The 27,148-nt window shown below is 51.1% G+C and overlaps 1 protein-coding gene and 4 non-coding genes across 5 annotated transcripts; all 5 read right to left on the bottom strand.

The window, feature by feature from the left end:
* Positions 1–944: 944 nt before the first annotated feature.
* Positions 945–1,063, bottom strand: LOC132496525 (5S ribosomal RNA). The gene has a single exon (XR_009533426.1). It is a non-coding gene; the product is annotated as a 5S ribosomal RNA (ribosomal RNA).
* An 8,485-nt stretch (positions 1,064–9,548) lies between these two features.
* On the bottom strand, positions 9,549–9,667 carry LOC132496519 (5S ribosomal RNA). Its single transcript, XR_009533420.1, has one exon. It is a non-coding gene; the product is annotated as a 5S ribosomal RNA (ribosomal RNA).
* Positions 9,668–17,978: 8,311 nt separating this feature from the next.
* On the bottom strand, positions 17,979–24,738 carry LOC132496437 (putative spermatogenesis-associated protein 31C2; the record flags this gene model as incomplete). Its single annotated transcript, XM_060108814.1, has 3 exons — positions 17,979–18,040; positions 24,097–24,295; positions 24,610–24,738. Coding segments are annotated over 3 exons (390 nt in total), but the record flags the coding sequence as incomplete, so codon positions are not given.
* Positions 18,163–18,281, bottom strand: LOC132496615 (5S ribosomal RNA). The gene has a single exon (XR_009533505.1). It is a non-coding gene; the product is annotated as a 5S ribosomal RNA (ribosomal RNA).
* Positions 24,739–26,769: 2,031 nt separating the features above from the next.
* LOC132496603 (5S ribosomal RNA) lies at positions 26,770–26,888 on the bottom strand. Its single transcript, XR_009533498.1, has one exon. It is a non-coding gene; the product is annotated as a 5S ribosomal RNA (ribosomal RNA).
* Between the last annotated feature and the right edge of the window lie 260 nt (positions 26,889–27,148).

Raw genomic sequence — 27,148 nt, 5'->3', positions numbered from 1 at the left:
CCAGTTCTTCCAGGCAATCTCTGCAAGCTTTCAAAGATCTCCTTTTCTTCCTACTCCTGCTCCTCCCCTTCAGCTCTACTTGATGCTTCCTGATGTTTCTAGGTTTCCTAGGTGGTGCTAAGAATGGATTACTCTGGAAGCAGGGGAGTAACATGAGGAAGAGCCCCAGTCCACACAGGAAGCCAAGGATGATATCAATCACCCAGGAAGTTGGGCTGGATCTCAGCCAGATAGCAACAGTGTTTTTCAAAGAAAAGAGATTCTCCGTCTTCTGAACTGCATTGCCGCCCTCAGGCAACAGAGCTCTGGGAGTTCACTTGATGGCAGAACCCCAGGCCTGCATCACAGAGCTGTGGCCTTGTCACAAAGGGCTTCTGAGTGTGGGGGAGGGGCACTAAGAGCAATAGGCTGAATCACTGCCCCTCCTTCCCATCCAGACCTTTATCCAGCTTTATCCGGAGAGAGCTGCAGAGAGCCACACCGGCGGACAGGTGGCGGCGCCGGGGCTGGGCGCCGGTGGGGCCGGCCAGGTGCAGGTGGAGGGGCTCGCGGGCCGCACGGACGGCCCCCGGGCCCGCGGCGGAGTCTGGGTCCGGGCCAGCCACCCCCGGAGCTTCAGGTGTGCCGCTGCCTTCCAGGGCCGCCTTCGGGCCGCATGCAGCGGCTCCTCTGGCGCGCTGTGGTGGTGGTGGGGGGGCGGTTCAACCCGCCCCCCGGGCCCGCGGCGGAGTCTGGGTCCGGGCCAGACACCCCCGGAGCTTCAGGTGTGCCGCTGCCTTCCAAGGCCGCCTTCGGGCCGCATGGAGCGGCCCCTCTGGCGCGCTGTGGTGGGGGGGGGGCGGAGGAGGTGGGGCCTGCAGCGGTGCCCGGCGGGGGGCGGAGCTGGCGGCCACCGCCGCGGGCGACTAAAGGAGAAGGCGGAGCCGCAGCAGCGGGAGGCCAAAAGCCTACAGCACCCGGTATTCCCAGGCGGTCTCCCATCCAAGTACTAACCAGGCCCGACCCTGCTTAGCTTCCGAGATCAGACGAGATCGGGCGCGTTCAGGGTGGTATGGCCGTAGACGGGGGCGGGGACCGCGGGCTGCCTCTTGAGGCCCAGCTTCGCTTGTCCTTGCGCCTTACCGCCATCCCCGCGGCCAGCCCGCCCCGGCAGGGCAACGGAGGCCTCGGGGACCGGGGCGTGGCGGAGGGGCCGTTTTCAACTTCTGGTACAGAAAAACAGAAAAAAACGGAGAGTACAATTAACCTCTTGAAATTGTCTTCTTGCACGGTTGCCCTCTTTAGAAGTTTTGGGTCCATTTTCGACCCCAGGATTGTTTTTCAGGGCAGGTGCCATTTACAGGCTGCAGTGAGTGTGAATATTTAGTGACCATGAGCACTGGGTTTAAAGCTGCTGTTGTGGGAAACGGCCACAAGGCGGCAGCATTTCTCCATTCCCTAATCTGGTTACTAGGGCAGCAGAGCCTTTCGGGGACCAATGGAATACAGAAGAAGGCATCACTGAAGTCTAATACAGAATACCGTGTCCTGGTGGATGGTAGAATGACCAGCAGGGTGTAGGAATTAGGAACTACCGGATGTATATCCTCGGTGGCTTCACTGACTGTCCCGACATCGTTTACCAGGTCCCCAGCAGCCCACGGGGCTCTCGTGGTCAGGGCAATCCCAGGATACGGAGCTCACCTGGGCAGGCCCCCCCTCCCCAGCAGCCCATGGCGCTCTCGTGGTCAGGCCCCCTCCCAGGATACGGAGCTCCCCTGGGCAGGTACCCCGGCAGGGCTGGGCACACAGGTACCGTGCACGTAGCCCTCATTGCAGAGCAGCCCAGATCACCTGTCACTCAGAGCTGACACAGAGCACCTCAGAGCAGGACTTGAACGAACAGACAGCAGCTCCGACAGGTCTGTGACCCTGGGCATCACTCTGTGCGGCCTCCCTCTGCCTGGTCTTCCAGAGGCTTCCACCGCAGCCGGGGCACCAGGCCTCTGTCTCCACCCATCACCGCTCCTCTCCCTGACTCCTGGGTTCCTCTCATTAGGAGAGGGTCTTCTTGAAGTTGTCTCCCACTCATGGGCCAGATAAAAGGAATTAGAAAACAAGCCGGAGCTGCAGCCCCTTGTCTATCCAGACTCTCAGGAGCCCACACCTGTTCCTTGGACCTGGCCGGTTCAGCGAGGTCCATTTTCTGCAATGTGAGTCCCTGAGGGGTGAGGATGGGCTGACCTGGGCAGCCTGACCCTGCCGGCCAGCCCTCCCCAGGTGCGCCTGGGTTGAGGTCCATATAAACACTGCTCCAGGCAGCAAGAGCCCCTGCAGCTGTGCCTGACGCCATATTCTCTGCCCCGTCAGCAGTCTCGGGGCTGTGCTGGTGGGAGGGAGGGAGGGGCCACGGCTCTGTGGGTGGCCCGGTGTGAGTGGGGCTCTGCTGGACTTTCTGCAGGAGTTGCCGGGCTGCCACCTGCTAAAGAAGAGGATGTGTCACCCATACCTTCCGCTGGAATTTCTCCCCGGGCAGAGGTGAGGAAGGAAAAAAGCAGTGGGGGCCGGGACAGGAGGAGTATCCCAGGCAGGGAAATGGAAAGCTTCCAGAAGAGCGCCCGGGGCCAGGACCATCCTGGCTGGCCTGCAGGCACCAAGTCGGCCTGCGTGCTGTCGCTGCTGTGGCTCCACGGCCCTTCCTCTAGGCTTTCAAGCCCTCGTACATATTCAGGTGTTTTACCTGGGAAGGGTGGGAACAGTTCAGCAGCAGCTGGCCTGGGGCTCGGCTCACGTTTACTCACAGAGGCCTCGGCACGGTCCCCCAGCTTTGCAATGAGGACGCTCCTTGCGGGGGTGGGGGTGGGGGGCTGCTGGCTGCATGGGAGGTGATTCCCCACCTCTGACCAATTTCAGAATTGTTTCCCGCTGGAGAAAGTGCCCTGATGGGTTTCCCTCTGTACAACTGGTGGGTTCTGGTTTTTTTTTTTTCTTTTTTGGTTCAAGTTAGATTTTATTCCTCTTCTATGTATTTATAGATATAAGCATGGAAATAATTCATTCCTATAAATACATCTGTGTGAAGGGAAGAACTTCTTTTCCGTTTTATTTAAAAATTTTATTTATTTTTAAAAATTTTGAAATTTAAGTTGATTTTTTTATTCAGCAGGATTATTATTAGTTATCTATTTTATGCATATACATGTATACAGGACAATCCCAATCTCCCAACTCATCCCACCACCACCAACCCATGGCTTCCCCCCTCTTGGTGTCCATACGTTTGTTCTCTACCTCTGTGTCTCTCTTTCTGCCCTGCAAACCGGGTCATCTGTACCATTTTTCTAGGTTCCACATATATGCATGAATATACAATATTTGTTTTTCTCCTTCTGACTTACTTCACTCTGTATGACAGTCTGTAGATCCGTCGACGTCTCCACAGATGACCCAGTTTCGTTCCTTTTTATGGCTGAGTAATATTCCGTTTTATATATGGACCACATCATCATCCGTTCGTCTGTCTGTGGGCATTTAGGTTGCTTCCATTACCTGGCTATTGTAAATAGTGCTGCAATGAACATTGTGGTGAATGTGTCTTTTTGATTTATGGTTTTCTCTGGGTATATGCCCAGAAGTGGGATTGCTGGATCCTATGGTAATTCTATTTTTAGTTTTTTAAGGAACCTCCATGCTGTTCTCCATAGTGACTGTATCAATTGACATTCCCACCAATAGTGGAAGCGGGTTCCTTTGGTCCACACCCTCCCCAGCATTTGTTGTTTGTAGATTTTCTGATGATGCCCATTCTAACAGGTTTGAGGTGATACCTCACTGTAGTTTTGATGTGCATTTCTCTAATGATGAGTGATGTTGAGCAGCTTTTCATGTGCGTCTTGGCCATCTCTGTGTCTTCTTTGAAGAAACGTCTATTTAGATCTTCTGCCCATTTTTGTATTGGGTTGTTGTTTTTTTTTAATATTAAGCTGCATGAGCTGTTATATATATTGGAGATTAAACCTTTGTCCATGGATTCGTTTGCAAATATTTTCTCCCATTCTGAGGGTTGCCTTTTTCCATTCCCGTTTTTTTTTTTTTTTTTTTTTTAACAAAGAAAGAAAGAAAGAAAAAGAAGCAGAACCCTAATGTGCAGAACAAATATGCAGAACAAAATATGCCTCTTGAAAGTGTCGTTTTGAAATATGGACGTCTTTTGAATTTTTTGGTCGATATATGACCCCAGGATTTGTTTTCAGGGCAGGTGTCATTTACAGGCCTGCAATGATTTTGAATATCCACTGACCATTAGCGCTGGGATTAAAGGTGCTGTTGTGTGAAACGGCCACAAGGGGGCAGCGGTTCTCCCTTACCAAATCTGGTTACTAGGGCAGCAGAGCCTCAATGGAAGTCGTGTTCTAGGTTGTAATTTGGAATGAAATGTGCCAGGAGAAGGCCCCTTAAGTTTGTCTCACTACTTCTTGTTCGTTTTTTTAATTTAATTTTTTTATTTTTTTATCACAGCATGTTTGATTACAATGTTTGGCTTGTTGCAGGTGTGCAAGATGTGGTTCTTTTACACATATACATATGTCTGTTCTTCCTGGGATCCTTTTGCCATGTACGTTAGGACAGAATGTTGAGTAGTCTTCTCTTGGTATTCTGTAGGTCTTTGGTGATTATATATTTCACCTGTGTTTGTATATGTCTGTTAACCCCAATCTCGTAATGTATCCAGTCCTCACACCTTTCCGTTGGTGAACCATAAGTTTGTTTAATGAATCTGGGATTGCCCTTCTCTGTGGAAATATCTTCACTGGTATCAATTTTTAGGTAACACCTATAAGTGATATCATACGATACGTGTCTTTCTCTTTCTGACTTACTACAAGTCACGTGATCACCTCTAGACTCATGTACGGTGCTGCAAATGGCATTGTGTCCTTTTCTTCCTTGGCTAATATTCTGTCTGTACATGTACCAGTTCTCCTTTGTCCACTCATCTGTTGATGGACTTTTTGGTTGCTTCCACGTCATGGCTATTGTAATGCTGCGGCAATGCACATTTGCCTGCCTGTGTCTTTCCAATTCTGTCTTCTTAGGTTATAGGCCCAGGAGTGGGCCTGCTGGATCATATGGTAGCGGAATGTTTACCTTGTAGAGGCACCTCCAGTCTGTTCTCACTAGTGGCTCTTCCGAGGTTACGTCCCGCTTAAAGTTGAGGGTATGCACTTCTCCACAACACCTTCAGCATTTTTTGTTTGTAGTTTTTTTGCTTATTATGTTTAATTCTTATGTTTATTCTGACTAGTGTGAGCCGATATACCACTTTGTGGCTGGATTTGCATGCGTCTCATAATCCCTTGAAATTGAGCTTTCTGGCATGTCCTTCTTTTCTTCAACTGTGAGTACAGCTTACCTCTTCAAATTGTTTTCGTGAAGTGTGTGTGACATTTAGAAATATTTTGGCCATTACCTCCCTCAAGACGTTTTGAGGGCAGGTTTCATTTACAGCCCACCAGTACTGCTGCATATGAAGTGACCCTTAGCACAGGTCTTAAAGCTGCTGTTGCAGGTAACGGCCAGAGGGCGGCAGCATTTCTGCTTTTCCCAACCTGGGAACTAGGCAAACAGACCATCCGGGCAGTGGTGTTCCTCGGTTATATATTAGAGTGGAATGTGCCCCCCAAAGCTGATGTCTCCTTACTTATGTTTGTTTTATAAATTGTATTTATATATTTTTTTATTGGAGTCATATTCCATTGTGTACATGGACCACTTCTTCTTTGTGCATTCCTCTCTTGATGGACATTTTCGTAGCTTCCAAGTGTTGGCTATGGTAAATATTGCTGGAGTGGAGGATTGCCAGCCTGTGTTTTTTTTTTTTTTTTTTTAATGCGGTACATGGGCCTCTCACTGCGGTGGACCCTCCCATTGCAGAGCACAGGCTCCGGACGCACAGGCCCAGCAGCCCTAGCTCACGGGACAAGCCGCTCCGCGGCACGTGGGATCTTCCCGACCCGGGGCATGAACGCGTGTCCCCTGCATTGGCAGGTGGGCTCTCAACCACTGGGCCACCAGTGAAGCCCAGCCTGTGTTTTTTTTTGATTCTCATCCCCTCAGGCGATAGGCCCAGCAGTGGGTATGCTTGATTGAATGGTAGCTCAGTATTTACCTTTACAAGGCACCTCATTTTTGTTTTCACTACTGGCTCTTACCATGTCCCACTTTGGACCAAGGGTAGGCATTTCTCTAAAACCCCTTCAGCATTTACTTTTTGCAGAATTCTTGCTGATGGCCATTCTGACTGGTGTGAGCGGATAGGTTTTTGTAATTTGGATTTGCATATCTTTAATTATTCCTAATGTTCAGCAGTTTTCCATGCCGTTTTAAATTTCTTTTTTTTTGCCATTACACTATGCTTTTATTAGAAAATATATATATATATATATATATGTATTGGGGAACATTAAATATCTTGGATGTGCTAATGAGAAAATCATTTTCTCTACATGGACTGAAATTTTACTTGGAGACATGTTTTCCTACTAAAGGGAAGACTAAAGAAGGATTTTACTGTCGACCAGGCAAGACACCTCCCCAAAGATGACAATGCCTTGGACAGTGCTTATGGCGGGCTGGGGCACCTGGAATCCTTGGCCCATACTGGCAGGTACTAACTGGAAACACACTCTTCCTGGGGGGCAAGGATGGGAGGCACCTTAGGCCCAGCTGCTCATCGTCGAACCTTACACTGTTCAAACTCTGTTGGTGTCTGACTTCCCTTTCCCTGACAGCACAACTCTGGCCCTTGGAGGTGGCTTTATGACTGCAGGCTGTAGAACCCATCATTCTCCCTTGCTCTGGGTAGGAGGTAAGCCTATGGCAGCAGAAACCCCCACACACTGGGACTTGGCATTCCAGTCTGTGTTCATTTAACTTTGTGGCGTGAAGTCCATGGTGAATCGCTCTTGTTTCTTCTACGATCTGTCCAACAGCGGGCATGAGTGCCTGACCCTCAGCAGTCTCACTCTTCAAGGTTGATCTGCTTTGGACTGATCCGTGACTCCGGGCAGTGGCTGATATGGGCTTTTTTTTTTCTTTGCAGAGCATCTCGACCATTGACTTTTTTATTGGGGAAAATCCACTTTAAAAATAGCCTCATCCTTTTTCTGAAGAGGCTCTCTGGAGGGCTACATTTCTTCTCTGGCATGAGCTGGAGACATCTGCTCCCAATAGAGTCTGTTATTCCCCTGACCTGGGCAGGGCGGCTCGTACTTCCAGCTTGAGGGGTCCCTCATTCTTTAAACCTCTCTTCATGCTCTCCTGGTTTATGCCTCCTACGGTCCTCTCTTTTGTAAGTAGGGGCAATCATCTTGCTCTGGCTCTTCCATGAGTCTTGGAGTTTTGAAGTTTGGGGCTCCTGCTGCCCTAGGTTGCTCCTTTGGCCTTCCATAAGGCCACTTGGCTCCTGGGAAGCTAACGTGTCTCTGGTGGGGACTCTCTGGGGATGGCACTGAGGCACCTGAGAAGCCAAGTTGTCTGCAGCAAGGAACCTGTGTTTGGGAAAGTCCTGAAGCTGGTTGTCTGACTGTACCTTTACTTTGGAGTTAAACTCACTAGCAACCTCCATGTTAAGGCATGGCTCACCTAGATGTTGGAAAACAGACATTCTAGGTAGTAGGAAACTTTTCCTGGCCCCTGGCACCTCTAAACTCCTCATAGGTACATTTGTGGTTTGGGATTTTGTCAACACTTTGGTTTCCAAGATAACACTAGACTGTGGTTGAAGAGCAGGAGACTCCTTGGCCTCCACAGCCTCCCTGGCCTCTTCACCTCTCAAAGATTGGGATCCTAAGTTCGCCTCCATCACTGTTACCCTATGGCAGGGGTCTCCTGAGGCCTGACCACCACTCTCCTCTCTTGGCTCGTTCCTGACCATTGCTGAACTTGGACCTGGCTCTAGGCTGTCCCTCTTGACCCATTCCACAGTCTCACTCTTCCAGGTTCTGCCCACAAGGCTGAGCGTGAGGGACTGAGAAGGTGGCCTTCCCTGCTGTGCAGTCAGAGAAGCCTTTGAGGGCCCATGGTAGTCACCAGGTGGAATCGCTCCCAGGGCACTCTGGATTTCCTTACACACAGTGGAGGGGACAAGGAGAGGCCTCTTCAGGGCAGGAACGGACTCTTCTGTTCTCACCTTCTCTCCTGAATGAGCCTGAGGAGGTTTCTCCAGGAACTCAGCAAACGTGACTGTTGAGTGGGGCCCAGATACACAGGTGGCTGAAGGGGACGAGGCTAACCGCAGGATGGTGGAGGGTTGGAACTTTGTCGACTTCAAGAGATTGACGGGCTTGAGGACCTTGAGGGGTAGGGTCCGCCCGTGCTTTACCCAAAACCTTGTAATATGTGCTTCCAGCACCTCTCGAGTGTCTTGAACCAGGAAGGAAACCCTACAGGAGGTGTTCCTGCAGGGTTCCCAAGCCTTCAAGCAGTATCCTCCACAGGCTCCAGCAGGCACTGCTTTGCACATCTCACCAGGAGGGTCTTGACATGAGAGCTGGTGAAAGTTGCCCTTGCCAGGAAGCCTCCCCAGGCAGCTCCGCAGAGGTGAAGCCAGGTTGTGAGTCCCCTCCAGTTCTTCCAGGCAATCTCTGCAAGCTTTCAAAGATCTCCTTTTCTTCCTACTCCTGCTCCTCCCCTTCAGCTCTACTTGATGCTTCCTGATGTTTCTAGGTTTCCTAGGTGGTGCTAAGAATGGATTACTCTGGAAGCAGGGGAGTAACATGAGGAAGAGCCCCAGTCCACACAGGAAGCCAAGGATGATATCAATCACCCAGGAAGTTGGGCTGGATCTCAGCCAGATAGCAACAGTGTTTTTCAAAGAAAAGAGATTCTCCGTCTTCTGAACTGCATTGCCGCCCTCAGGCAACAGAGCTCTGGGAGTTCACTTGATGGCAGAACCCCAGGCCTGCATCACAGAGCTGTGGCCTTGTCACAAAGGGCTTCTGAGTGTGGGGGAGGGGCACTAAGAGCAATAGGCTGAATCACTGCCCCTCCTTCCCATCCAGACCTTTATCCAGCTTTATCCGGAGAGAGCTGCAGAGAGCCACACCGGCGGACAGGTGGCGGCGCCGGGGCTGGGCGCCGGTGGGGCCGGCCAGGTGCAGGTGGAGGGGCTCGCGGGCCGCACGGACGGCCCCCGGGCCCGCGGCGGAGTCTGGGTCCGGGCCAGCCACCCCCGGAGCTTCAGGTGTGCCGCTGCCTTCCGGGGCCGCCTTCGGGCCGCATGCAGCGGCTCCTCTGGCGCGCTGTGGTGGTGGTGGGGGGGCGGTTCAACCCGCCCCCCGGGCCCGCGGCGGAGTCTGGGTCCGGGCCAGACACCCCCGGAGCTTCAGGTGTGCCGCTGCCTTCCAAGGCCGCCTTCGGGCCGCATGGAGCGGCCCCTCTGGCGCGCTGTGGTGGGGGGGGGGCGGAGGAGGTGGGGCCTGCAGCGGTGCCCGGCGGGGGGCGGAGCTGGCGGCCACCGCCGCGGGCGACTAAAGGAGAAGGCGGAGCCGCAGCAGCGGGAGGCCAAAAGCCTACAGCACCTGGTATTCCCAGGCGGTCTCCCATCCAAGTACTAACCAGGCCCGACCCTGCTTAGCTTCCGAGATCAGACGAGATCGGGCGCGTTCAGGGTGGTATGGCCGTAGACGGGGGCGGGGACCGCGGGCTGCCTCTTGAGGCCCAGCTTCGCTTGTCCTTGCGCCTTACCGCCATCCCCGCGGCCAGCCCGCCCCGGCAGGGCAACGGAGGCCTCGGGGACCGGGGCGTGGCGGAGGGGCCGTTTTCAACTTCTGGTACAGAAAAACAGAAAAAAACGGAGAGTACAATTAACCTCTTGAAATTGTCTTCTTGCACGGTTGCCCTCTTTAGAAGTTTTGGGTCCATTTTCGACCCCAGGATTGTTTTTCAGGGCAGGTGCCATTTACAGGCTGCAGTGAGTGTGAATATTTAGTGACCATGAGCACTGGGTTTAAAGCTGCTGTTGTGGGAAACGGCCACAAGGCGGCAGCATTTCTCCATTCCCTAATCTGGTTACTAGGGCAGCAGAGCCTTTCGGGGACCAATGGAATACAGAAGAAGGCATCACTGAAGTCTAATACAGAATACCGTGTCCTGGTGGATGGTAGAATGACCAGCAGGGTGTAGGAATTAGGAACTACCGGATGTATATCCTCGGTGGCTTCACTGACTGTCCCGACATCGTTTACCAGGTCCCCAGCAGCCCACGGGGCTCTCGTGGTCAGGGCAATCCCAGGATACGGAGCTCACCTGGGCAGGCCCCCCCTCCCCAGCAGCCCATGGCGCTCTCGTGGTCAGGCCCCCTCCCAGGATACGGAGCTCCCCTGGGCAGGTACCCCGGCAGGGCTGGGCACACAGGTACCGTGCACGTAGCCCTCATTGCAGAGCAGCCCAGATCACCTGTCACTCAGAGCTGACACAGAGCACCTCAGAGCAGGACTTGAACGAACAGACAGCAGCTCCGACAGGTCTGTGACCCTGGGCATCACTCTGTGCGGCCTCCCTCTGCCTGGTCTTCCAGAGGCTTCCACCGCAGCCGGGGCACCAGGCCTCTGTCTCCACCCATCACCGCTCCTCTCCCTGACTCCTGGGTTCCTCTCATTAGGAGAGGGTCTTCTTGAAGTTGTCTCCCACTCATGGGCCAGATAAAAGGAATTAGAAAACAAGCCGGAGCTGCAGCCCCTTGTCTATCCAGACTCTCAGGAGCCCACACCTGTTCCTTGGACCTGGCCGGTTCAGCGAGGTCCATTTTCTGCAATGTGAGTCCCTGAGGGGTGAGGATGGGCTGACCTGGGCAGCCTGACCCTGCCGGCCAGCCCTCCCCAGGTGTGCCTGGGTTGAGGTCCATATAAACACTGCTCCAGGCAGCAAGAGCCCCTGCAGCTGTGCCTGACGCCATATTCTCTGCCCCGTCAGCAGTCTCGGGGCTGTGCTGGTGGGAGGGAGGGAGGGGCCACGGCTCTGTGGGTGGCCCGGTGTGAGTGGGGCTCTGCTGGACTTTCTGCAGGAGTTGCCGGGCTGCCACCTGCTAAAGAAGAGGATGTGTCACCCATACCTTCCGCTGGAATTTCTCCCCGGGCAGAGGTGAGGAAGGAAAAAAGCAGTGGGGGCCGGGACAGGAGGAGTATCCCAGGCAGGGAAATGGAAAGCTTCCAGAAGAGCGCCCGGGGCCAGGACCATCCTGGCTGGCCTGCAGGCACCAAGTCGGCCTGCGTGCTGTCGCTGCTGTGGCTCCACGGCCCTTCCTCTAGGCTTTCAAGCCCTCGTACATATTCAGGTGTTTTACCTGGGAAGGGTGGGAACAGTTCAGCAGCAGCTGGCCTGGGGCTCGGCTCACGTTTACTCACAGAGGCCTCGGCACGGTCCCCCAGCTTTGCAATGAGGACGCTCCTTGCGGGGGTGGGGGGGGGGCTGCTGGCTGCATGGGAGGTGATTCCCCACCTCTGACCAATTTCAGAATTGTTTCCCGCTGGAGAAAGTGCCCTGATGGGTTTCCCTCTGTACAACTGGTGGGTTCTGGGTTTTTTTTTTCTTTTTTGGTTCAAGTTAGATTTTATTCCTCTTCTATGTATTTATAGATATAAGCATGGAAATAATTCATTCCTATAAATACATCTGTGTGAAGGGAAGAACTTCTTTTCCGTTTTATTTAAAAATTTTATTTATTTTTAAAAATTTTGAAATTTAAGTTGATTTTTTTATTCAGCAGGATTATTATTAGTTATCTATTTTATGCATATACATGTATACAGGACAATCCCAATCTCCCAACTCATCCCACCACCACCAACCCATGGCTTCCCCCCTCTTGGTGTCCATACGTTTGTTCTCTACCTCTGTGTCTCTCTTTCTGCCCTGCAAACCGGGTCATCTGTACCATTTTTCTAGGTTCCACATATATGCATGAATATACAATATTTGTTTTTCTCCTTCTGACTTACTTCACTCTGTATGACAGTCTGTAGATCCGTCGACGTCTCCACAGATGACCCAGTTTCGTTCCTTTTTATGGCTGAGTAATATTCCGTTTTATATATGGACCACATCATCATCCGTTCGTCTGTCTGTGGGCATTTAGGTTGCTTCCATTACCTGGCTATTGTAAATAGTGCTGCAATGAACATTGTGGTGAATGTGTCTTTTTGATTTATGGTTTTCTCTGGGTATATGCCCAGAAGTGGGATTGCTGGATCCTATGGTAATTCTATTTTTAGTTTTTTAAGGAACCTCCATGCTGTTCTCCATAGTGACTGTATCAATTGACATTCCCACCAATAGTGGAAGCGGGTTCCTTTGGTCCACACCCTCCCCAGCATTTGTTGTTTGTAGATTTTCTGATGATGCCCATTCTAACAGGTTTGAGGTGATACCTCACTGTAGTTTTGATGTGCATTTCTCTAATGATGAGTGATGTTGAGCAGCTTTTCATGTGCGTCTTGGCCATCTCTGTGTCTTCTTTGAAGAAACGTCTATTTAGATCTTCTGCCCATTTTTGTATTGGGTTGTTTTTTTTTTTTAATATTAAGCTGCATGAGCTGTTATATATATTGGAGATTAAACCTTTGTCCATGGATTCGTTTGCAAATATTTTCTCCCATTCTGAGGGTTGCCTTTTTCCATTCCCGTTTTTTTTTTTTTTTTTTTAACAAAGAAAGAAAGAAAGAAAAAGAAGCAGAACCCTAATGTGCAGAACAAATATGCAGAACAAAATATGCCTCTTGAAAGTGTCGTTTTGAAATATGGACGTCTTTTGAATTTTTTGGTCGATATATGACCCCAGGATTTGTTTTCAGGGCAGGTGTCATTTACAGGCCTGCAATGATTTTGAATATCCACTGACCATTAGCGCTGGGATTAAAGGTGCTGTTGTGTGAAACGGCCACAAGGGGGCAGCGGTTCTCCCTTACCAAATCTGGTTACTAGGGCAGCAGAGCCTCAATGGAAGTCGTGTTCTAGGTTGTAATTTGGAATGAAATGTGCCAGGAGAAGGCCCCTTAAGTTTGTCTCACTACTTCTTGTTCGTTTTTTTAATTTAATTTTTTTATTTTTTTATCACAGCATGTTTGATTACAATGTTTGGCTTGTTGCAGGTGTGCAAGATGTGGTTCTTTTACACATATACATATGTCTGTTCTTCCTGGGATCCTTTTGCCATGTACGTTAGGACAGAATGTTGAGTAGTCTTCTCTTGGTATTCTGTAGGTCTTTGGTGATTATATATTTCACCTGTGTTTGTATATGTCTGTTAACCCCAATCTCGTAATGTATCCAGTCCTCACACCTTTCCGTTGGTGAACCATAAGTTTGTTTAATGAATCTGGGATTGCCCTTCTCTGTGGAAATATCTTCACTGGTATCAATTTTTAGGTAACACCTATAAGTGATATCATACGATACGTGTCTTTCTCTTTCTGACTTACTACAAGTCACGTGATCACCTCTAGACTCATGTACGGTGCTGCAAATGGCATTGTGTCCTTTTCTTCCTTGGCTAATATTCTGTCTGTACATGTACCAGTTCTCCTTTGTCCACTCATCTGTTGATGGACTTTTTGGTTGCTTCCACGTCATGGCTATTGTAATGCTGCGGCAATGCACATTTGCCTGCCTGTGTCTTTCCAATTCTGTCTTCTTAGGTTATAGGCCCAGGAGTGGGCCTGCTGGATCATATGGTAGCGGAATGTTTACCTTGTAGAGGCACCTCCAGTCTGTTCTCACTAGTGGCTCTTCCGAGGTTACGTCCCGCTTAAAGTTGAGGGTATGCACTTCTCCACAACACCTTCAGCATTTTTTGTTTGTAGTTTTTTTGCTTATTATGTTTAATTCTTATGTTTATTCTGACTAGTGTGAGCCGATATACCACTTTGTGGCTGGATTTGCATGCGTCTCATAATCCCTTGAAATTGAGCTTTCTGGCATGTCCTTCTTTTCTTCAACTGTGAGTACAGCTTACCTCTTCAAATTGTTTTCGTGAAGTGTGTGTGACATTTAGAAATATTTTGGCCATTACCTCCCTCAAGACGTTTTGAGGGCAGGTTTCATTTACAGCCCACCAGTACTGCTGCATATGAAGTGACCCTTAGCACAGGTCTTAAAGCTGCTGTTGCAGGTAACGGCCAGAGGGCGGCAGCATTTCTGCTTTTCCCAACCTGGGAACTAGGCAAACAGACCATCCGGGCAGTGGTGTTCCTCGGTTATATATTAGAGTGGAATGTGCCCCCCAAAGCTGATGTCTCCTTACTTATGTTTGTTTTATAAATTGTATTTATATATTTTTTTATTGGAGTCATATTCCATTGTGTACATGGACCACTTCTTCTTTGTGCATTCCTCTGTTGATGGACATTTTCGTAGCTTCCAAGTGTTGGCTATGGTAAATATTGCTGGAGTGGAGGATTGCCAGCCTGTGTTTTTTTTTTTTTTTTTTTTTTTTTTTTTTTTTTTTTTAATGCGGTACGTGGGCCTCTCACTGCGGTGGACCCTCCCATTGCAGAGCACAGGCTCCGGACGCACAGGCCCAGCAGCCCTAGCTCACGGGACAAGCCGCTCCGCGGCACGTGGGATCTTCCCGACCCGGGGCATGAACGCGTGTCCCCTGCATTGGCAGGTGGGCTCTCAACCACTGGGCCACCAGTGAAGCCCAGCCTGTGTTTTTTTTTGATTCTCATCCCCTCAGGCGATAGGCCCAGCAGTGGGTATGCTTGATTGAATGGTAGCTCAGTATTTACCTTTACAAGGCACCTCATTTTTGTTTTCACTACTGGCTCTTACCATGTCCCACTTTGGACCAAGTGTAGGCATTTCTCTAAAACCCCTTCAGCATTTACTTTTTGCAGAATTCTTGCTGATGGCCATTCTGACTGGTGTGAGCGGATAGGTTTTTGTAATTTGGATTTGCATATCTTTAATTATTCCTAATGTTCAGCAGTTTTCCATGCCGTTTTAAATTTCTTTTTTTTTGCCATTACACTATGCTTTTATTAGAAAAAAAATATATATATATATGTATTGGGGAACATTAAATATCTTGGATGTGCTAATGAGAAAATCATTTTCTCTACATGGACTGAAATTTTACTTGGAGACATGTTTTCCTACTAAAGGGAAGACTAAAGAAGGATTTTACTGTCGACCAGGCAAGACACCTCCCCAAAGATGACAATGCCTTGGACAGTGCTTATGGCGGGCTGGGGCACCTGGAATCCTTGGCCCATACTGGCAGGTACTAACTGGAAACACACTCTTCCTGGGGGGCAAGGATGGGAGGCACCTTAGGCCCAGCTGCTCATCGTCGAACCTTACACTGTTCAAACTCTGTTGGTGTCTGACTTCCCTTTCCCTGACAGCACAACTCTGGCCCTTGGAGGTGGCTTTATGACTGCAGGCTGTAGAACCCATCATTCTCCCTTGCTCTGGGTAGGAGGTAAGCCTATGGCAGCAGAAACCCCCACACACTGGGACTTGGCATTCCAGTCTGTGTTCATTTAACTTTGTGGCGTGAAGTCCATGGTGAATCGCTCTTGTTTCTTCTACGATCTGTCCAACAGCGGGCATGAGTGCCTGACCCTCAGCAGTCTCACTCTTCAAGGTTGATCTGCTTTGGACTGATCCGTGACTCCGGGCAGTGGCTGATATGGGCTTTTTTTTTTTCTTTGCAGAGCATCTCGACCATTGACTTTTTTATTGGGGAAAATCCACTTTAAAAATAGCCTCATCCTTTTTCTGAAGAGGCTCTCTGGAGGGCTACATTTCTTCTCTGGCATGAGCTGGAGACATCTGCTCCCAATAGAGTCTGTTATTCCCCTGACCTGGGCAGGGCGGCTCGTACTTCCAGCTTGAGGGGTCCCTCATTCTTTAAACCTCTCTTCATGCTCTCCTGGTTTATGCCTCCTACGGTCCTCTCTTTTGTAAGTAGGGGCAATCATCTTGCTCTGGCTCTTCCATGAGTCTTGGAGTTTTGAAGTTTGGGGCTCCTGCTGCCCTAGGTTGCTCCTTTGGCCTTCCATAAGGCCACTTGGCTCCTGGGAAGCTAACGTGTCTCTGGTGGGGACTCTCTGGGGATGGCACTGAGGCACCTGAGAAGCCAAGTTGTCTGCAGCAAGGAACCTGTGTTTGGGAAAGTCCTGAAGCTGGTTGTCTGACTGTACCTTTACTTTGGAGTTAAACTCACTAGCAACCTCCATGTTAAGGCATGGCTCACCTAGATGTTGGAAAACAGACATTCTAGGTAGTAGGAAACTTTTCCTGGCCCCTGGCACCTCTAAACTCCTCATAGGTACATTTGTGGTTTGGGATTTTGTCAACACTTTGGTTTCCAAGATAACACTAGACTGTGGTTGAAGAGCAGGAGACTCCTTGGCCTCCACAGCCTCCCTGGCCTCTTCACCTCTCAAAGATTGGGATCCTAAGTTCGCCTCCATCACTGTTACCCTATGGCAGGGGTCTCCTGAGGCCTGACCACCACTCTCCTCTCTTGGCTCGTTCCTGACCATTGCTGAACTTGGACCTGGCTCTAGGCTGTCCCTCTTGACCCATTCCACAGTCTCACTCTTCCAGGTTCTGCCCACAAGGCTGAGCGTGAGGGACTGAGAAGGTGGCCTTCCCTGCTGTGCAGTCAGAGAAGCCTTTGAGGGCCCATGGTAGTCACCAGGTGGAATCGCTCCCAGGGCACTCTGGATTTCCTTACACACAGTGGAGGGGACAAGGAGAGGCCTCTTCAGGGCAGGAACGGACTCTTCTGTTCTCACCTTCTCTCCTGAATGAGCCTGAGGAGGTTTCTCCAGGAACTCAGCAAACGTGACTGTTGAGTGGGGCCCAGATACACAGGTGGCTGAAGGGGACGAGGCTAACCGCAGGATGGTGGAGGGTTGGAACTTTGTCGACTTCAAGAGATTGATGGGCTTGAGGACCTTGAGGGGTAGGGTCCGCCCGTGCTTTACCCAAAACCTTGTAATATGTGCTTCCAGCACCTCTCGAGTGTCTTGAACCAGGAAGGAAACCCTACAGGAGGTGTTCCTGCAGGGTTCCCAAGCCTTCAAGCAGTATCCTCCACAGGCTCCAGCAGGCACTGCTTTGCACATCTCACCAGGAGGGTCTTGACATGAGAGCTGGTGAAAGTTGCCCTTGCCAGGAAGCCTCCCCAGGCAGCTCCGCAGAGGTGAAGCCAGGTTGTGAGTCCCCTCCAGTTCTTCCAGGCAATCTCTGCAAGCTTTCAAAGATCTCCTTTTCTTCCTACTCCTGCTCCTCCCCTTCAGCTCTACTTGATGCTTCCTGATGTTTCTAGGTTTCCTAGGTGGTGCTAAGAATGGATTACTCTGGAAGCAGGGGAGTAACATGAGGAAGAGCCCCAGTCCACACAGGAAGCCAAGGATGATATCAATCACCCAGGAAGTTGGGCTGGATCTCAGCCAGATAGCAACAGTGTTTTTCAAAGAAAAGAGATTCTCCGTCTTCTGAACTGCATTGCCGCCCTCAGGCAACAGAGCTCTGGGAGTTCACTTGATGGCAGAACCCCAGGCCTGCATCACAGAGCTGTGGCCTTGTCACAAAGGGCTTCTGAGTGTGGGGGAGGGGCACTAAGAGCAATAGGCTGAATCACTGCCCCTCCTTCCCATCCAGACCTTTATCCAGCTTTATCCGGAGAGAGCTGCAGAGAGCCACACCGGCGGACAGGTGGCGGCGCCGGGGCTGGGCGCCGGTGGGGCCGGCCAGGTGCAGGTGGAGGGGCTCGCGGGCCGCACGGACGGCCCCCGGGCCCGCGGCGGAGTCTGGGTCCGGGCCAGCCACCCCCGGAGCTTCAGGTGTGCCGCTGCCTTCCAGGGCCGCCTTCGGGCCGCATGCAGCGGCTCCTCTGGCGCGCTGTGGTGGTGGTGGGGGGGCGGTTCAACCCGCCCCCCGGGCCCGCGGCGGAGTCTGGGTCCGGGCCAGACACCCCCGGAGCTTCAGGTGTGCCGCTGCCTTCCAAGGCCGCCTTCGGGCCGCATGGAGCGGCCCCTCTGGCGCGCTGTGGTGGGGGGGGGGCGGAGGAGGTGGGGCCTGCAGCGGTGCCCGGCGGGGGGCGGAGCTGGCGGCCACCGCCGCGGGCGACTAAAGGAGAAGGCGGAGCCGCAGCAGCGGGAGGCCAAAAGCCTACAGCACCCGGTATTCCCAGGCGGTCTCCCATCCAAGTACTAACCAGGCCCGACCCTGCTTAGCTTCCGAGATCAGACGAGATCGGGCGCGTTCAGGGTGGTATGGCCGTAGACGGGGGCGGGGACCGCGGGCTGCCTCTTGAGGCCCAGCTTCGCTTGTCCTTGCGCCTTACCGCCATCCCCGCGGCCAGCCCGCCCCGGCAGGGCAACGGAGGCCTCGGGGACCGGGGCGTGGCGGAGGGGCCGTTTTCAACTTCTGGTACAGAAAAACAGAAAAAAACGGAGAGTACAATTAACCTCTTGAAATTGTCTTCTTGCACGGTTGCCCTCTTTAGAAGTTTTGGGTCCATTTTCGACCCCAGGATTGTTTTTCAGGGCAGGTGCCATTTACAGGCTGCAGTGAGTGTGAATATTTAGTGACCATGAGCACTGGGTTTAAAGCTGCTGTTGTGGGAAACGGCCACAAGGCGGCAGCATTTCTCCATTCCCTAATCTGGTTACTAGGGCAGCAGAGCCTTTCGGGGACCAATGGAATACAGAAGAAGGCATCACTGAAGTCTAATACAGAATACCGTGTCCTGGTGGATGGTAGAATGACCAGCAGGGTGTAGGAATTAGGAACTACCGGATGTATATCCTCGGTGGCTTCACTGACTGTCCCGACATCGTTTACCAGGTCCCCAGCAGCCCACGGGGCTCTCGTGGTCAGGGCAATCCCAGGATACGGAGCTCACCTGGGCAGGCCCCCCCTCCCCAGCAGCCCATGGCGCTCTCGTGGTCAGGCCCCCTCCCAGGATACGGAGCTCCCCTGGGCAGGTACCCCGGCAGGGCTGGGCACACAGGTACCGTGCACGTAGCCCTCATTGCAGAGCAGCCCAGATCACCTGTCACTCAGAGCTGACACAGAGCACCTCAGAGCAGGACTTGAACGAACAGACAGCAGCTCCGACAGGTCTGTGACCCTGGGCATCACTCTGTGCGGCCTCCCTCTGCCTGGTCTTCCAGAGGCTTCCACCGCAGCCGGGGCACCAGGCCTCTGTCTCCACCCATCACCGCTCCTCTCCCTGACTCCTGGGTTCCTCTCATTAGGAGAGGGTCTTCTTGAAGTTGTCTCCCACTCATGGGCCAGATAAAAGGAATTAGAAAACAAGCCGGAGCTGCAGCCCCTTGTCTATCCAGACTCTCAGGAGCCCACACCTGTTCCTTGGACCTGGCCGGTTCAGCGAGGTCCATTTTCTGCAATGTGAGTCCCTGAGGGGTGAGGATGGGCTGACCTGGGCAGCCTGACCCTGCCGGCCAGCCCTCCCCAGGTGCGCCTGGGTTGAGGTCCATATAAACACTGCTCCAGGCAGCAAGAGCCCCTGCAGCTGTGCCTGACGCCATATTCTCTGCCCCGTCAGCAGTCTCGGGGCTGTGCTGGTGGGAGGGAGGGAGGGGCCACGGCTCTGTGGGTGGCCCGGTGTGAGTGGGGCTCTGCTGGACTTTCTGCAGGAGTTGCCGGGCTGCCACCTGCTAAAGAAGAGGATGTGTCACCCATACCTTCCGCTGGAATTTCTCCCCGGGCAGAGGTGAGGAAGAAAAAAAGCAGTGGGGGCCGGGACAGGAGGAGTATCCCAGGCAGGGAAATGGAAAGCTTCCAGAAGAGCGCCCGGGGCCAGGACCATCCTGGCTGGCCTGCAGGCACCAAGTCGGCCTGCGTGCTGTCGCTGCTGTGGCTCCACGGCCCTTCCTCTAGGCTTTCAAGCCCTCGTACATATTCAGGTGTTTTACCTGGGAAGGGTGGGAACAGTTCAGCAGCAGCTGGCCTGGGGCTCGGCTCACGTTTACTCACAGAGGCCTCGGCACGGTCCCCCAGCTTTGCAATGAGGACGCTCCTTGCGGGGGTGGGGGGGGGGGCTGCTGGCTGCATGGGAGGTGATTCCCCACCTCTGACCAATTTCAGAATTGTTTCCCGCTGGAGAAAGTGCCCTGATGGGTTTCCCTCTGTACAACTGGTGGGTTCTGGGTTTTTTTTTTCTTTTTTGGTTCAAGTTAGATTTTATTCCTCTTCTATGTATTTATAGATATAAGCATGGAAATAATTCATTCCTATAAATACATCTGTGTGAAGGGAAGAACTTCTTTTCCGTTTTATTTAAAAATTTTATTTATTTTTAAAAATTTTGAAATTTAAGTTGATTTTTTTATTCAGCAGGATTATTATTAGTTATCTATTTTATGCATATACATGTATACAGGACAATCCCAATCTCCCAACTCATCCCACCACCACCAACCCATGGCTTCCCCCCTCTTGGTGTCCATACGTTTGTTCTCTACCTCTGTGTCTCTCTTTCTGCCCTGCAAACCGGGTCATCTGTACCATTTTTCTAGGTTCCACATATATGCATGAATATACAATATTTGTTTTTCTCCTTCTGACTTACTTCACTCTGTATGACAGTCTGTAGATCCGTCGACGTCTCCACAGATGACCCAGTTTCGTTCCTTTTTATGGCTGAGTAATATTCCGTTTTATATATGGACCACATCATCATCCGTTCGTCTGTCTGTGGGCATTTAGGTTGCTTCCATTACCTGGCTATTGTAAATAGTGCTGCAATGAACATTGTGGTGAATGTGTCTTTTTGATTTATGGTTTTCTCTGGGTATATGCCCAGAAGTGGGATTGCTGGATCCTATGGTAATTCTATTTTTAGTTTTTTAAGGAACCTCCATGCTGTTCTCCATAGTGACTGTATCAATTGACATTCCCACCAATAGTGGAAGCGGGTTCCTTTGGTCCACACCCTCCCCAGCATTTGTTGTTTGTAGATTTTCTGATGATGCCCATTCTAACAGGTTTGAGGTGATACCTCACTGTAGTTTTGATGTGCATTTCTCTAATGATGAGTGATGTTGAGCAGCTTTTCATGTGCGTCTTGGCCATCTCTGTGTCTTCTTTGAAGAAACGTCTATTTAGATCTTCTGCCCATTTTTGTATTGGGTTGTTTTTTTTTTTAATATTAAGCTGCATGAGCTGTTATATATATTGGAGATTAAACCTTTGTCCATGGATTCGTTTGCAAATATTTTCTCCCATTCTGAGGGTTGCCTTTTTCCATTCCCGTTTTTTTTTTTTTTTTTTTTTTAACAAAGAAAGAAAGAAAGAAAAAGAAGCAGAACCCTAATGTGCAGAACAAATATGCAGAACAAAATATGCCTCTTGAAAGTGTCGTTTTGAAATATGGACGTCTTTTGAATTTTTTGGTCGATATATGACCCCAGGATTTGTTTTCAGGGCAGGTGTCATTTACAGGCCTGCAATGATTTTGAATATCCACTGACCATTAGCGCTGGGATTAAAGGTGCTGTTGTGTGAAACGGCCACAAGGGGGCAGCGGTTCTCCCTTACCAAATCTGGTTACTAGGGCAGCAGAGCCTCAATGGAAGTCGTGTTCTAGGTTGTAATTTGGAATGAAATGTGCCAGGAGAAGGCCCCTTAAGTTTGTCTCACTACTTCTTGTTCGTTTTTTTAATTTAATTTTTTTATTTTTTTATCACAGCATGTTTGATTACAATGTTTGGCTTGTTGCAGGTGTGCAAGATGTGGTTCTTTTACACATATACATATGTCTGTTCTTCCTGGGATCCTTTTGCCATGTACGTTAGGACAGAATGTTGAGTAGTCTTCTCTTGGTATTCTGTAGGTCTTTGGTGATTATATATTTCACCTGTGTTTGTATATGTCTGTTAACCCCAATCTCGTAATGTATCCAGTCCTCACACCTTTCCGTTGGTGAACCATAAGTTTGTTTAATGAATCTGGGATTGCCCTTCTCTGTGGAAATATCTTCACTGGTATCAATTTTTAGGTAACACCTATAAGTGATATCATACGATACGTGTCTTTCTCTTTCTGACTTACTACAAGTCACGTGATCACCTCTAGACTCATGTACGGTGCTGCAAATGGCATTGTGTCCTTTTCTTCCTTGGCTAATATTCTGTCTGTACATGTACCAGTTCTCCTTTGTCCACTCATCTGTTGATGGACTTTTTGGTTGCTTCCACGTCATGGCTATTGTAATGCTGCGGCAATGCACATTTGCCTGCCTGTGTCTTTCCAATTCTGTCTTCTTAGGTTATAGGCCCAGGAGTGGGCCTGCTGGATCATATGGTAGCGGAATGTTTACCTTGTAGAGGCACCTCCAGTCTGTTCTCACTAGTGGCTCTTCCGAGGTTACGTCTCGCTTAAAGTTGAGGGTATGCACTTCTCCACAACACCTTCAGCATTTTTTGTTTGTAGTTTTTTTGCTTATTATGTTTAATTCTTATGTTTATTCTGACTAGTGTGAGCCGATATACCACTTTGTGGCTGGATTTGCATGCGTCTCATAATCCCTTGAAATTGAGCTTTCTGGCATGTCCTTCTTTTCTTCAACTGTGAGTACAGCTTACCTCTTCAAATTGTTTTCGTGAAGTGTGTGTGACATTTAGAAATATTTTGGCCATTACCTCCCTCAAGACGTTTTGAGGGCAGGTTTCATTTACAGCCCACCAGTACTGCTGCATATGAAGTGACCCTTAGCACAGGTCTTAAAGCTGCTGTTGCAGGTAACGGCCAGAGGGCGGCAGCATTTCTGCTTTTCCCAACCTGGGAACTAGGCAAACAGACCATCCGGGCAGTGGTGTTCCTCGGTTATATATTAGAGTGGAATGTGCCCCCCAAAGCTGATGTCTCCTTACTTATGTTTGTTTTATAAATTGTATTTATATATTTTTTTATTGGAGTCATATTCCATTGTGTACATGGACCACTTCTTCTTTGTGCATTCCTCTCTTGATGGACATTTTCGTAGCTTCCAAGTGTTGGCTATGGTAAATATTGCTGGAGTGGAGGATTGCCAGCCTGTGTTTTTTTTTTTTTTTTTTTTTTTTTTTTTTAATGCGGTACGTGGGCCTCTCACTGCGGTGGACCCTCCCATTGCAGAGCACAGGCTCCGGACGCACAGGCCCAGCAGCCCTAGCTCACGGGACAAGCCGCTCCGCGGCACGTGGGATCTTCCCGACCCGGGGCATGAACGCGTGTCCCCTGCATTGGCAGGTGGGCTCTCAACCACTGGGCCACCAGTGAAGCCCAGCCTGTGTTTTTTTTTGATTCTCATCCCCTCAGGCGATAGGCCCAGCAGTGGGTATGCTTGATTGAATGGTAGCTCAGTATTTACCTTTACAAGGCACCTCATTTTTGTTTTCACTACTGGCTCTTACCATGTCCCACTTTGGACCAAGGGTAGGCATTTCTCTAAAACCCCTTCAGCATTTACTTTTTGCAGAATTCTTGCTGATGGCCATTCTGACTGGTGTGAGCGGATAGGTTTTTGTAATTTGGATTTGCATATCTTTAATTATTCCTAATGTTCAGCAGTTTTCCATGCCGTTTTAAATTTCTTTTTTTTTGCCATTACACTATGCTTTTATTAGAAAAAAAAATATATATATATGTATTGGGGAACATTAAATATCTTGGATGTGCTAATGAGAAAATCATTTTCTCTACATGGACTGAAATTTTACTTGGAGACATGTTTTCCTACTAAAGGGAAGACTAAAGAAGGATTTTACTGTCGACCAGGCAAGACACCTCCCCAAAGATGACAATGCCTTGGACAGTGCTTATGGCGGGCTGGGGCACCTGGAATCCTTGGCCCATACTGGCAGGTACTAACTGGAAACACACTCTTCCTGGGGGGCAAGGATGGGAGGCACCTTAGGCCCAGCTGCTCATCGTCGAACCTTACACTGTTCAAACTCTGTTGGTGTCTGACTTCCCTTTCCCTGACAGCACAACTCTGGCCCTTGGAGGTGGCTTTATGACTGCAGGCTGTAGAACCCATCATTCTCCCTTGCTCTGGGTAGGAGGTAAGCCTATGGCAGCAGAAACCCCCACACACTGGGACTTGGCATTCCAGTCTGTGTTCATTTAACTTTGTGGCGTGAAGTCCATGGTGAATCGCTCTTGTTTCTTCTACGATCTGTCCAACAGCGGGCATGAGTGCCTGACCCTCAGCAGTCTCACTCTTCAAGGTTGATCTGCTTTGGACTGATCCGTGACTCCGGGCAGTGGCTGATATGGGCTTTTTTTTTTTCTTTGCAGAGCATCTCGACCATTGACTTTTTTATTGGGGAAAATCCACTTTAAAAATAGCCTCATCCTTTTTCTGAAGAGGCTCTCTGGAGGGCTACATTTCTTCTCTGGCATGAGCTGGAGACATCTGCTCCCAATAGAGTCTGTTATTCCCCTGACCTGGGCAGGGCGGCTCGTACTTCCAGCTTGAGGGGTCCCTCATTCTTTAAACCTCTCTTCATGCTCTCCTGGTTTATGCCTCCTACGGTCCTCTCTTTTGTAAGTAGGGGCAATCATCTTGCTCTGGCTCTTCCATGAGTCTTGGAGTTTTGAAGTTTGGGGCTCCTGCTGCCCTAGGTTGCTCCTTTGGCCTTCCATAAGGCCACTTGGCTCCTGGGAAGCTAACGTGTCTCTGGTGGGGACTCTCTGGGGATGGCACTGAGGCACCTGAGAAGCCAAGTTGTCTGCAGCAAGGAACCTGTGTTTGGGAAAGTCCTGAAGCTGGTTGTCTGACTGTACCTTTACTTTGGAGTTAAACTCACTAGCAACCTCCATGTTAAGGCATGGCTCACCTAGATGTTGGAAAACAGACATTCTAGGTAGTAGGAAACTTTTCCTGGCCCCTGGCACCTCTAAACTCCTCATAGGTACATTTGTGGTTTGGGATTTTGTCAACACTTTGGTTTCCAAGATAACACTAGACTGTGGTTGAAGAGCAGGAGACTCCTTGGCCTCCACAGCCTCCCTGGCCTCTTCACCTCTCAAAGATTGGGATCCTAAGTTCGCCTCCATCACTGTTACCCTATGGCAGGGGTCTCCTGAGGCCTGACCACCACTCTCCTCTCTTGGCTCGTTCCTGACCATTGCTGAACTTGGACCTGGCTCTAGGCTGTCCCTCTTGACCCATTCCACAGTCTCACTCTTCCAGGTTCTGCCCACAAGGCTGAGCGTGAGGGACTGAGAAGGTGGCCTTCCCTGCTGTGCAGTCAGAGAAGCCTTTGAGGGCCCATGGTAGTCACCAGGTGGAATCGCTCCCAGGGCACTCTGGATTTCCTTACACACAGTGGAGGGGACAAGGAGAGGCCTCTTCAGGGCAGGAACGGACTCTTCTGTTCTCACCTTCTCTCCTGAATGAGCCTGAGGAGGTTTCTCCAGGAACTCAGCAAACGTGACTGTTGAGTGGGGCCCAGATACACAGGTGGCTGAAGGGGACGAGGCTAACCGCAGGATGGTGGAGGGTTGGAACTTTGTCGACTTCAAGAGATTGACGGGCTTGAGGACCTTGAGGGGTAGGGTCCGCCCGTGCTTTACCCAAAACCTTGTAATATGTGCTTCCAGCACCTCTCGAGTGTCTTGAACCAGGAAGGAAACCCTACAGGAGGTGTTCCTGCAGGGTTCCCAAGCCTTCAAGCAGTATCCTCCACAGGCTCCAGCAGGCACTGCTTTGCACATCTCACCAGGAGGGTCTTGACATGAGAGCTGGTGAAAGTTGCCCTTGCCAGGAAGCCTCCCCAGGCAGCTCCGCAGAGGTGAAGCCAGGTTGTGAGTCCCCTCCAGTTCTTCCAGGCAATCTCTGCAAGCTTTCAAAGATCTCCTTTTCTTCCTACTCCTGCTCCTCCCCTTCAGCTCTACTTGATGCTTCCTGATGTTTCTAGGTTTCCTAGGTGGTGCTAAGAATGGATTACTCTGGAAGCAGGGGAGTAACATGAGGAAGAGCCCCAGTCCACACAGGAAGCCAAGGATGATATCAATCACCCAGGAAGTTGGGCTGGATCTCAGCCAGATAGCAACAGTGTTTTTCAAAGAAAAGAGATTCTCCGTCTTCTGAACTGCATTGCCGCCCTCAGGCAACAGAGCTCTGGGAGTTCACTTGATGGCAGAACCCCAGGCCTGCATCACAGAGCTGTGGCCTTGTCACAAAGGGCTTCTGAGTGTGGGGGAGGGGCACTAAGAGCAATAGGCTGAATCACTGCCCCTCCTTCCCATCCAGACCTTTATCCAGCTTTATCCGGAGAGAGCTGCAGAGAGCCACACCGGCGGACAGGTGGCGGCGCCGGGGCTGGGCGCCGGTGGGGCCGGCCAGGTGCAGGTGGAGGGGCTCGCGGGCCGCACGGACGGCCCCCGGGCCCGCGGCGGAGTCTGGGTCCGGGCCAGCCACCCCCGGAGCTTCAGGTGTGCCGCTGCCTTCCGGGGCCGCCTTCGGGCCGCATGCAGCGGCTCCTCTGGCGCGCTGTGGTGGTGGGGGGGGCGGTGCAACCCGCCCCCCGGGCCCGCGGCGGAGTCTGGGTCCGGGCCAGACACCCCCGGAGCTTCAGGTGTGCCGCTGCCTTCCAAGGCCGCCTTCGGGCCGCATGGAGCGGCCCCTCTGGCGCGCTGTGGTGGGGGGGTGGGCGGAGGAGGTGGGGCCTGCAGCGGTGCCCGGCGGGGGGCGGAGCTGGCGGCCACCGCCGCGGGCGACTAAAGGAGAAGGCGGAGCCGCAGCAGCGGGAGGCCAAAAGCCTACAGCACCCGGTATTCCCAGGCGGTCTCCCATCCAAGTACTAACCAGGCCCGACCCTGCTTAGCTTCCGAGATCAGACGAGATCGGGCGCGTTCAGGGTGGTATGGCCGTAGACGGGGGCGGGGACCGCGGGCTGCCTCTTGAGGCCCAGCTTCGCTTGTCCTTGCGCCTTACCGCCATCCCCGCGGCCAGCCCGCCCCGGCAGGGCAACGGAGGCCTCGGGGACCGGGGCGTGGCGGAGGGGCCGTTTTCAACTTCTGGTACAGAAAAACAGAAAAAAACGGAGAGTACAATTAACCTCTTGAAATTGTCTTCTTGCACGGTTGCCCTCTTTAGAAGTTTTGGGTCCATTTTCGACCCCAGGATTGTTTTTCA

The sequence above is a fragment of the Mesoplodon densirostris genome, chromosome 9, assembly GCF_025265405.1.
Source record: "Mesoplodon densirostris isolate mMesDen1 chromosome 9, mMesDen1 primary haplotype, whole genome shotgun sequence".
In the NCBI taxonomy this organism is placed as follows: domain Eukaryota; kingdom Metazoa; phylum Chordata; class Mammalia; order Artiodactyla; family Ziphiidae; genus Mesoplodon; species Mesoplodon densirostris.
Note: the sequence above shows the minus strand (reverse complement) of the source record. Positions and strands in the feature narration are given on the sequence as shown.